Source organism: Alligator sinensis, unplaced genomic scaffold (genome assembly GCF_000455745.1).
Source record: "Alligator sinensis unplaced genomic scaffold, ASM45574v1 scaffold533_1, whole genome shotgun sequence".
Lineage (NCBI taxonomy): Eukaryota > Metazoa > Chordata > Crocodylia > Alligatoridae > Alligator > Alligator sinensis.
In genome coordinates this window covers 393,738-405,956 of record NW_005842330.1, presented here as the reverse complement: position 1 = coordinate 405,956, position 12,219 = coordinate 393,738, and the positions used below count along the sequence as shown (strand labels likewise).

At 43.1% G+C, this 12,219-nt stretch overlaps 1 protein-coding gene across 1 annotated transcript in view; it reads left to right on the top strand.

Annotated features, from left to right (window-relative positions):
* The window catches only part of LRP1B (LDL receptor related protein 1B), a 1,375,759-nt gene that overhangs the window by 1,122,628 nt on the left and 240,912 nt on the right, over positions 1-12,219 (top strand). Inside the window, exon 60 of the mRNA XM_006028602.1 lies at positions 7,458-7,657. Coding sequence (XP_006028664.1) covers positions 7,458-7,657 — 200 coding nt within the window. The remainder of the gene's footprint in view (positions 1-7,457; positions 7,658-12,219) is intronic.

Sequence of the window (12,219 nt, the reverse complement as noted above, 5' to 3'; positions counted from 1 at the left end):
TTTGAGTTGTTTAATCTGAAAACATTTAAATTTTTCATTCAAAATGAAATTGTGTGTGTATGTATATGTGTGTGTGTGTGTTTGTGTGTGTGTGTGTGTATCTGTGAATTGTTCCTTCAAATCAAAAATGCACTTTCCTATGTTAAGAGAATTGTCTTGCTTTAACTATTAGTGAAACCATGTATAAACTTCAAATTCTGCCCTCTGTTACTCATGCTCATCTTTAAAGTCTGTTTTCATACTAGTGCAAATAAGAAAAAAATAACTCTATTGGCATTAGTAGAGTTTCTCTGCTTTTAATTAAGAAAGCTGAAGTTGGTCTGATGTCTTTACATGATGTTTTTCCTTTCTTATAATAATGTAATCTCACTAACCTTTGTTGGAAATGCAACTGTGTGTGCAATAAGGCCTCAATTATTAGATGGTTTGCTGAAGAAATAAGCCATTTTGGATATACATTTCAAAAGTACCTAAGATCGAAAAAACGCCAATGAACTCTAGGTATCTAGTGTTAGAATAACATAGCCATGATGTCCTGGAGGCCCCTGACATACATTACTCTTAAAACATGATAAACTGTTAATCTGGACCAGTGATCAGAGTTCTCAGCTGTGCGAATGCACCATTCACCACAGAAGTGAAGATTACCAGTGAAGGAGTCTGGGATCATGATTCTGGGCTTGACAGGGTGCACAATTGTTGGGATCACACATCAGATTCCCACATGCCTTCTCTTTAATGTTTGTCAGTGGCCTTAAACTCCTGAGTGTTTATGTCACTTTTGAAAATTAAATCTAGGCATCCCAGAAACTTAAGCACTTATGAGAAAAATATGACAAATAAAAAGTATAATTAATTTACATTTAATTTGAAAACTCTAAAGGCTAATAATCCAAAAATGCTATTTTTACAGTCACTTTTCATAATACTTCCATACTTCTAAATGCCTATTTGATTGAGATCTGGGGTTGATTTATAATGATGTTTTATTAAGACTGAATGCAAGAGAGAGAAAGCACGAAGTAGGAGTAAAAGTAGACTATGCATTGTGCTTTTTGATCACACAGAGAGGTGACAGTCCAAAAAGAGTTATTAAGATAGCTTATCTTGTTGAAGATGACAGAAAATATATGCTTGCATAGTGAATATGTCTGTGTATGTGTATATACACACCACCACTGGTATATGAAGAAGTTTTTTATATAACATCACAGCTATTTAAATTCTTACTGAAGAATTTCCCTGTCCTTGCCTTGTGTTTTTTCAGACAAATACAAACTCTCTTTCATTAAAAAACATTTCTGAGCAAGACTGGATTTCTGCTCCATTCTAGTAATCTTTGCTATGTTCTTTATAAATTCTCTTCTGTTATTTAATTGATAATGAATTAGAGTAGACCCCAACTGCATGCAGCGTGCAATGACTAGGGAGACGATGCTCCAATTGCTCATGGGTCCTGTTACTCATTAGCCAGAGCAAGCAGGGAGCAAACACCAGCACACATTGCTTGCAACAGCTTTATTCAGAATGGAGACAATTTCAGACCAAGGTCCCTCACAGACACACAGCCCGTGAACCAGGGGACATGCCCTGAACAATAGTTTTTTCCCACATTTATACACTTTGGTTTATACTCATTAACATTCATTCCACCTCTGTTCCTCCTTTTGTTCCACCCATTTCTCCTCCCATCTCAAGCTCCACCTCTGTTTACTGTTTGCTTCATTAGCATGGAATTACCTATGCATTTCATTCATTTACATGTCTTTTTGCTCTGAGCGCATGTCTAAGACTTTGACTTCTCTCCTTTGGTCAATGGACAGACTTCGACCAAAACCTAGAAGCTTCTGGAGGCTTCTTCACCAGTCACCATTCACCTTTTCACATATCTTCATCTCAGATTCTGTTACCAATTACGCATTGTTTTCCACATTCCAGTCTGTTTTTAGCAAGCTTCCACGTGCAGTCACATTTCTTCAGCCATAGGCATTAAATTTCTCTGTCAGTTATCTCTGTTTTTCTTTTTGGAAAATCTGTCAGCCTTGCTACAGATGGGAGGTTGTCCATGATGAAAAGATGTCTTTTGCAACAACACATTGGGACTATCAAAATGATGTTTTGTGAAGTATCAGGAAGTGTCATTGTGCAATGATGTTTTAAACTGTCTAAAATTGTTTGAGAGGTAGCATTTCTGTTGTTACTGACAATAATTAGAGTAATAAAGATGTAGGTCATCTAGTCCAACTGACAGAGGGTAGGATCAGCCTTATCTAAACCATCCTCTACAATTCATAATCTAAACACTACATAACACTATCCTCAACCCTGACACAATATAGACCTAACAGCCTAACTTACCTTATATAACTTGCTTTCTAAGCCCTTTATCATCTTTGTTGCCCACTATTAGATTCTTTCTAACTTCTCCACATCCTTTTAAAAATGTGGAGCATGGAACCGCACACACAGTACTTCAGATGAAGCCTAACTAGTGCTGAGTAGAGAAGCACTATCACCTCCCATGTCTTGCACTTAATACTTTTATTGATGCAGCCCAAAACTGCTTTCATCTTTTGTATGGCTGTATCACACTGCAGACTCGTATTGAGTCTGTGATCTACAAAGACTCCCAAGTTCTTTTCCACGGAGTTGCCATCCAGCCAGGTGTCTCCCATTTTGTATTTGTGTTTTTTATTATTCCTCTCAAAATGTAGCACCCTGCATTTTTCCACATTGAATTTCATCCAGTTAGCTTTAGCTCAACTTTCCAATCTGTTGAGATCTTTCTGAATTGCTCTTGCATCCTCCAAGATGTTCACAATCCTTCCCAGTTTCATGTTGTCTGCAAACTTGCTCAAGAACTTCCTATGCCAGCTTCCAAATCACTAACAAACACATTGAACAGCACTGGGGAGAGGACAGAATCCCTGGGGTCTCCATTAGAAACCTCCTGCATTTCTGACATGGACCCATTAATAATTAGCCTTCAGTTGTGGCTATTGAGCCAGTTATGTGTCCACTTTGTGGTAGTTTGATTCAACCCACATTTCTCTAATTTGTTTATAAGAAGGTCATGTGGGACCTTGCCAAAATCCTTGCTGAAGTCCAGATGCACAATATCCACAGCATTCCCTTCATCCACCCAAGTAGTTACTTTGTCAAAGAAGAAGATCAGGTTTGTTTGACAAGTTTTGTTTTTCAAATGCTTGCAGATGGCCTTCCTTAGGCTATGCTTCAGTAATTTCCCAGGTATTGAGGTGAAGCTAACTGGTCTGTAGTTCCCTAAGTCCTCCTCCTTCCCTTTTTAATGAGTAGGATGATGTTTGCCCTTTTCCAGTCCTCTGGTACCTGGCCCATCTCCCATGACTTCATGAAGATCATTGCCAAGTGCTCTGAGATCTTCTCTGCCAGTTCCTTCAGGACTCTGTAATTAAGCTTGTCCTGCCCTGCTGACTTGAATTCATTCAGACCCAACAAAAGTTCTCTGACTGTATCTTTTTGATCTCCTCTCTCAGCTTGTCCTCTTCCTTATCCAGATCATTCCTATTAAGTGTCTGGCAGCTTAATTTTTTTTGTGAAGTTGCTGTCGAGTAGCTCTGCCTTCTTTATACCTTTGGTTATGAGTTTCCCCCTCGCTTGTCAACAGAGGATCCATGGCTTCCTGGATCCTTCTATTCTGGCCAACTTATAGAACCTCTTTTTGTTGTCCTTGACCTCCTTTGCTAGGTGCAGCTCATTCTTTATCTTTGCCTTCCTAATTTTGTCCCCGCAGATTCTTGCTATTTCCTGGTACATATCCTTGGTGACCTGGCCATTTTTTCACTGCCTGTTTACAAGTTCCTTGTGCAGCCTTATCTGTCCCTTGTCATTCTTCTTCTGCTTCCATCGTGTCAGGACAGTTTTTTTTTTTTTTGGCCTTCCAATACTGTGCCCCTTAATTACTCCCAGCCCTGCTAGGCACCTTTATCCTTCAGTCGCCCATGACACCATGCATATAGCTCCTTGAGTGAAATGAAATCTGCCTTTTTGAAATCTAGCATCCTAAGTTTGCTGGCCTCATGCTTTCCCTGTCTCAGGACCTGGAATTCTATTGTATTGTGATCACTTTATTCTAAGTTACCCATCGCCTTCATCAGATTTTCTCTGTTGGTCAGGATAAGATGCAAGATAGATGATCCCATAATTGCATCCTCCACTTTCTAGAAGAGAAAATTGTCCTCCACACTGGCAGTTAGGAACAGGCATGACATTTTAATTGTGGCTGCATTATTCTTCCAGCAGATGTCTGGAAAACTGAAGTCTCCCATCATTACCATCCTATAGCTTTTGGATGGATTTGTCACCTTCCCAAACAGTGGCTTATCCACCTGTCATTATAGATTAGGTGGCCTATAATAAATTCCCACCATTATATTGATGCTGCATCTTTCACCTTTAATCTTCACTCAAAAACATCCTGCTTTGCCATCTTTTTTCCTCCTGAACCAGGGAACAAGTGTATATGTTTTTGACATCTAAGGCAACACCACCACTGGTTCTCCAAACCCTGCCCTTCTGAAATAAAGTGTAACCCTTGATGTTCACATTCTGTTCTTAAGAGCTGTCCCACCAGGTCTCAGTAATGCCAATCAGATCATAGTTCTTTTCATAGGCTGCACCTTCCAGGTTATATTGTTTATTGCTCATACAGCTCACATTTGTATACATAGTTTCATAGTTTCATAGTTGGTAGGGTCAGAAGGGACCTGAGCAGATCATTGAGTCCGACCCCCTGCTATGGGAAGAAAAGAATGCTGGGGTCAAACGACCCTGGCTAGGTGATTATCTGGCCTCCTTTTGAAGACCCCCAGGGTAGGAGTGAGCACCACTTCCCTTGGAAGTTGGTTCCAGATCCTAGCCACCCTGACTGTGAAGTAGTGCCTCCTGATGTCTAGCCTGAACGTACTCTCAATCAACTTGTGGCCGTTATTCCTAGTTACTCCTGGTAGTGCTCGGGGGAACAGGGCCTCTCCCATTCCCCACTGGTCCCCCCCGGTAAGTTTGTAGATGGCCACCAGATTCCCTCTCAGCCTTCTCTTGTGGAGGCTGAACAGGTTCAGGTCAATAGCCTCGCCTCATAGGGCCTGCCCTGCTGCTCCCTGACCATGAGAGTGGCTCTCCTCTGGACCCTCCCAATGCTGTCCTCATCCCTCCTGAAGTGTGGCATCCAGAACTGGATGCAGTACTCCAACTATGGCCTGAAAAATGTTGCATAGAGGGAGAGGATCACCTCCTTGGACCTGCTTGTGATGCATCTGTGGATGCATGACAAGATGCACTTAGCCTTACTGACCACATCCTCGCACTGGTGACCCATGTTCATCTTGGAATCAATAATGACTCCAAGATCCTTTTCTGCCTTTTCTGCTGACAAGAAGGGAGTTCCCCAGTCTGTAGGTATGCTGCTGGTTCTTTCTCCCTAGGTGCAGTGCCTTGCACTTGTCAGCATTGAATCCCATCGTATTCCCATCCGCTCACCCCTGTAACCTGTCCAGATCTAGTTGTAGCCTGACCCTCCCTTCTAGAGTGCCCACCTCTCTCCACATCTTAGCGTCGTGCACAAATTTGAACAAGGCATTTTTCACCCCCTCGTCCAAGTTGCTGATAAAGATGTTAAACAGTACAGGCCTGAGGACTGAGTCATGGGGCACTCCACTGCCCAGGTTGCAAATGACCTGTCCACCACCACTCTCTGGGTGCAGCCCTCTAGCCAATTTATGACCCATCTGATTGTGTAGGCATCAGTGCCACAGTCGCCTAATTTTTTTTAATGAGAATGGGGTGAGAGGCAGTGTCAAAGGCCTTCCTAAAGTCCAGAAAGACTATGTTCACCGTGACACCTGAATCCAAGGATTTTGTGACCTGATCATAAAAGGCAACTAGGTTGGTCTGACAGGACCTGCCCCTAATGAACCCATGTTAGTTTCCCCTGAGCATAATCTCCTCTTCTTGTCCCTCACAGATGGTCCCAGTCCCTGCTCAGAAAAATGGAGGCAAATAAATTGTTAAAGAGATTAGCTTTGTTGTCTGGTGCGACCACCAGATTTCCTAGCATGTCCTGTAGAGGTCCCACATTACCCAGTGCCTTCTTTTTACTCCTTAGGTATTTAAAAAAGTACTTCTTGTTATCTTTGATCCTGGTTGCTAGTCTTAGTTCTGTTTCAACCTTAGCCTTCCTAACAGTCCCCCCTACACTCTCAAGCAATGGAGGTATAATCCTCCTTGGTGATAGCCTCTTCCTTCCACGAGGTGTACACCTCTTTTTTTTTTTGCTTTCAGATGTTCCTAAATGCCTTTGGTGAGCCATGGGGTCCTATGAGCACTCTTGCCCCTTTGATTCTCATTGGGACTGTCACCCTTTGGGCTCAGAGGATCATCTTCTTCAGGAATGACCACTTGTCTTGGACTCCCAATTCCCCTACTCTCTGGGACCTCAGTGCCTCTCCTATTAATCTCCTTAACTCATTGAAATCAGCCCTCTTGAAGTCAAGGGCTACTGCCTTGCTACAGGCCTTTGACACCTTGTGCTGGAAAGTGAATTTCAGTAGGCAATGATCGCTATCATCCAGGTGGTCTAGGACCCACAGTCCCCTCACCAGGTCGTTGCCTGTGGCCAGGACCAGGTCCAGCAAAACATTTCCCCTGGTGGGATTGTGCACCTCCTGGGTTAAGTGAAGGTGCTGTGTCTCATCTAGGAACCTACATGAGCGGTCAGACCTGGCTGACTGCTTTTCCCAGCAGGTGTCTGGGTAGTTTAGGTCACCCATGATGTCCACATCCCTTGACTTAACTGCCTCTGCGAGCTGACCTAAGAATTCCCAGTCCAGCTATTCCCCCTGGTTGGGTGGTCTGTAGTAGACACCCACCGTTAAGTCCCTTTCCCCAGGACCCCCTTGTATTCTTACCCAGAGCACTTCAGTCTGCCCATCCACACGTATCAGACAGATTTTGCATGTTGACCTCCTTGCTTCCCTTTTGTGCCACTTGTTGCAGTCATGTAGCTCTCTAGCCCTTTCCCAGAATTGAGTTGCTTCTTCAAGTCCTTTCCTCTCTGGACTGCATGCTCTGTTGCTGGAAGGTTTTGATCACTATCCTCTTTGGAACCTAATGTAAAGCCCTCCTCTTCAAAATGTAAGAGCTGCAGTCCTAGGTATATCTTTTTCAAAGCCTGTTATCATTTTTTTTTTCTGTCATGATGCAAATTTTGATTTAAAAACTCATTAGTATTTAACAGAATGACCCATTCACCAAAACAGCAAGCCATTAATGTGTAGAAGTTTTCATAGAAGGAAATCCCTAGAAACATATAAAAACTATTTAGAGCACAAAACTATTATGGGAAAATGTCTTATGTCTAAAATTAACTGAATACATCTTTAAAACTATGTATTGGTATTTTGGCATTTTTTTTCCCCTAGATATCTATACTGGATTGACTGTTGTGAGTATCCTCATGTTGGCCGTGTGGGAATGGATGGCTCCAATCAAACTATTGTCATAGAGACACAGATATCTAGACCTATGGCTCTTACAATAGATTATGTCAACCACAGACTCTACTGGGCTGATGAAAATCATATTGAATTTTCTGACATGGATGGATCTCATAGACATAAAGGTTGGTTAAACATTCAGTGTTTTACTTTTCCCATTTTTGATTAGAGTTATCTTATACTTATTGAGAAGAAACTGAACTATATTTACACTTGCAAAATGATGATGCATATTTATCCTTTATGTAACTATTTTTTTTTAAATGTCAATCTGAACTGTTTTGTATTAAGCAGAAAAGTAAAAGATGCTACCGGGAAAGGAATCCATATTTATGTTTTCCTATATATCAAAAAAGTACAAAGAGGTTCATTTCTGATTCTAAATGTTTTCATTATTTTCTCTTTATACAAAAAAAAATCTTATTTTAAAATCACTCCTTATGGACACAAATTTGATTTAGCAGTTTGCTGCCAAAATCCTCTAGGAAGAAACCATTTTATTTTATTTTTTATCCATTTACTCTTTGTAATTTTTCTCTAAGAAGCATGCTGCAGAACTATGGCAAAGTAAAGGATGCTAACAGGACAAAGAATTAGCGGGGTCAAGAAATAATGAAGTATACTTTTTTTACTTAGATTTTCTTTAATTTTGATTGAAAAAGTCTTGAATTATGAGATATAGAGTCATCACCACAGTGCAATTATTTTATTCTTTTGCGATGTAGTAGCAGGAAGAAAAAGAGGTAAGGGGAGAGACAGTTTAGTCAATTCATCTAGTCAAAAGCTAGGAGAGAAACATATTAATCCATTAAATTCTAATGTTAAAAGTTATTAAAGTTTTAAATAAAAGTGTCAAGATAGGTCATCATCATTTTTTATTTAAAATGGGGAGCTAAATGATTGCTAAAGATCTTTGTTTTCATTTAAAACATTAGTAAGTCTTTAGACCTATTCTTTTTTGGATTTATAGATGATATCACATAGGATGCTCACTATGAAAAATTAGAAAATTGAGTATGTTGAGTGACTTTACTTAAGAATGTCTCCCTGATTGCTTACCTACCCAAACACTGATAATAATATTGTTTTCCTCCATATATCTGACACACAGTTTGTCAACTTAGAGTTGACTTAACTAATATGACTCAAGAGGTGTATTATCTTGTGCCGCATTTAAGTCAACTCTGCTGCACACTCATGGATTTGCTATGACAGTTAAGTCAACTTAAAAATGTTAACTGTCAGAAAGTTAGTCTGTGTGTACACACCCTAAAAGAGGAAGAGATATTAGGCTAGGAAGACAATAGAGTTTGGGGATTTCATTGTTTGCAGAGCTAAGGCTGTAAAGCAATGAAGAAATATATGCTGGGACATACAGCACACCAAGATTAATAGAGAATAGGAGCATGGGGACACAGCAGAATTGGGTGCTTTTAACAATATCTACTGGAATGGTACAGAGTTATTAATTGATTCTTTGATATCTTTTACATCTTCTTAACATGGTAGTCTTTGTAACGTGGCAAAATGGGCTTGCTAGAAGGCTTTAAAAAATGCATTCCAAAGCTTGTTGGCTGTGCTCTAAAGAAATTTAGATTATTGAACCCCACCCCCTCTTTTTTTTCTCAGAAGTTCTCCACTTCGCTCTGCTCTACTTCCCTTTCAGTTATTCCTACTCCTTTTCCCTCTGTCTGTTGGCAACATAGAAATGGAATAGAGCCATGAAATATGAAGTACCATGTGTGCTAAATCCAGGGTTGAATTCAGGGTAGTATTCATAGGCAATGTAGGCCTCTGTGTAGGGCCCCAATTCCTGGAGTGACTAGTTAACATTGGAATATTTTCATCTAAACAGAAAAAAAGTTCTTGTGGTTGAAAGGAAAATCTTCTAAACAGATTGACTTTTATTAGAAGATGTTTAGGATTGTAAATCCAAGAAAAAAGATGACAAAGCCGATAGGGAAATACAGAGCGCCCAGGCAAGGGACTAACAATAGAAGGATGGGGGTGAGGTGGGGAACGCAACTAGGTTACAGGCGATACAAAGTTAGCCAACTAAACCCGGGGGTAGGGGGAGAGGGGAAGGGGGAAGGGGAGGGAGGGGGTTCACGACGCTGAGAGAGAAAGAGGATAGAAACACACAAACCCGTGACAATGGTCCACAATGGTGGAAGAAGTGGTCCGAAGAAAAAGTGTCTCAGTCTATATACAGTCTCATCACGGGGGTCCTCTTTGGGTGGCACAGGGTCGTCCATTGCTGAAGAATCCTCTTGAAGTGAAGGTCCATCTGGTGCAGAGGGGGGGAGTTCAGGCAGTCCCCTCTGGGTCTGGTCCGGCGGCTGTTCTCCTGGTGGGGTCCGTGTACTGGCGTTGGCCCGGGGGTCAGTGTACTGGCGGTGGCCCGTGATGTGTTCGACGTAGATGTCACGGGACCAATGGATGGTGTCAGACACCATGAGGCAGCGCATGAGCTTGGCGTAGCAGCGGGAGACGCGGCAGGCACGCAGGACACTCTCGTTGCTGGGGTCCCAGGCTCTGAGCTTTCCCATGATGAGCGCGTCGACCGTCACGTCGTAGCCGCGGCCCCTCAGGGGGTCGGCAGGCTTGGTGCCGGTTCTCAAAGGGGATGGTGACCTCCACGATGATGATCTTCTTGGCCTCCTCGTCGGTGATCACGATGTCGGGGCGCATCTGGCTCTCACAGCCCGGGACGGTGCGGTTGACGGAGACCTGCCCCGCTACGGCCGGGATGGCCCTCACCAGCCGGTCCTGGACAGCATTGTGGCAGAGCTGCCAGGCCCTGGCGTTCGGCTTGCAGCTGCACAGCATGTGGGGGAGGGTCTTGGCTGCGTAGCTGCACCGCCGGCACCTCTTATCCCGGTGGCCGAAGCGGACGGCCCCATTGAGAGGCAGGCAGTTGAGGCGGGCGCGGTGGAGGAAGCGCCAGTCCGCGAAGTGCATGAAGCTCCCGCTCAGCATGAAGTGGTTGCTGGCGTCCCACTTCGAGGTGACGTCGAAGACCTTGCCCTGGTTGGGTTTGGCTCTCAGGTCACCGACGTACTTGTTGTGGACGGCATCCTTCAGGAACCTCTCCAGGAAGGTCCTTATTAACATTAACAATGCCTAAATATTAACATTAACAATGACTAAACATTAACAATGCCTCAGCAGAGAGGTTTAAATGTAGCTGGCAGAGAAAAATGCAGTAGACTCAACCTATTCTCACACCAAAGATAAACTCCTTCAGAATAGGGCTATATGATTCTTACAACCCTTTAGGCCAGCTATGGACATTACACTTTAACCAGTCTGAGTGATTGGAAACTGGTCTATACTCATAACAGAATAGAAGCTCAGCACATATAGACTGATTTTTAAAATGGTGGAACCTGGTCTAAGACTTTCACCCCTCCTCCCACCCCTTCCATCCCTCCCACCAAAGGGTGAATGTGTGTTCTGTTTGCTACTGATCTAAACTGCACCACTTTCAAAAAAACTGCATAACTTAGATCAATTCTGCCTTGGCATTTTTGAACGTCTATCCCTAGACTTACTATCTGTACTGCCTGTTCTTCTCAATTCTTAGTAGGTATTCGCCTCACTGCTTTGGGATTCAGCTTTTTCAAAAGATCTCTTATTGAAAGGTCCCTTGAAATGTGAAAATCAAACCTCATGCTGTTGGAAGTCTGAAATCCAAAAAGCTGTATCTCCAATAATTTGGATATTCCAATGTCAGATTGTTTATTAATATTCGCTCAGCATGTGGAGCCTGGTCAGAGCAGCCCAGGATGGCAATGGACCCAGTGGACTCCACATAGAATCATAGAAATTAAAGGCTGGAAGGGACCTTGAAAGATCATTAACTCCAACACCCCTGCTCTGGGCAGGGATACTGCTGAGACCAAATGATCTCAGCAAGATGTCTGTCCAGTCTCCTCTTGAAAACTTCTAAGATTGGGGTCTGCACCACCTCCTTAGGAAGTCTGTTCCAGATTCTAGTCACCCTTACCATAAAGAATCGTGGTGGATGGGTCGGATTCGACCTGGAAGGGTGTGGGCAGTGGGGTCCTGCAGGGCTCGGTCCTTGGACCGATACTCTTTAATGTCTTCATCAGCGACTTGGACGAGGGAGTGAAATGTACTCTGTCCAAGTTTGCAGATGACACAAAACTGTGGGGAGAAGTGGACACGCCGGAGGGCAGAGAACAGCTGCAAGCAGACCTGGACAGGTTAGACAAGTGGGCAGAAAACAACAGAATGCAGTTCAACAAGGAGAAATGCAAAGTGCTGCACCTAGGGATGAAAAATGTCCAGCACGCCTACAGCCTAGGGAATGACCTGCTGGGTGGCACGGAAGTGGAAAGGGATCTTGGAGTCCTAGTGGACTCTAAGATGAACGTGAGTCGGCAGTGTGACGAAGCCATCAGAAAAGCTAATGGCACTTTATCGTGCATCAGCAGATGCATGATGAACAGGTCCAAAGAGGTGATACTTCCCCTCTATCGGGCACTGGTCAGACCACAGTTGGAGTACTGTGTGCAATTCTGGGCGCCGCAATTCAAGAGGGATGCGGATAACCTGGAGAGGGTCCAGAGAAGGGCCACTCGGATGGTTAAGGGCCTGCAGACCAAGCCCTACGAGGAGGGGCTAGAGAAACTGGACCTTTTCAGCCTCCGCAAGAGAAGGT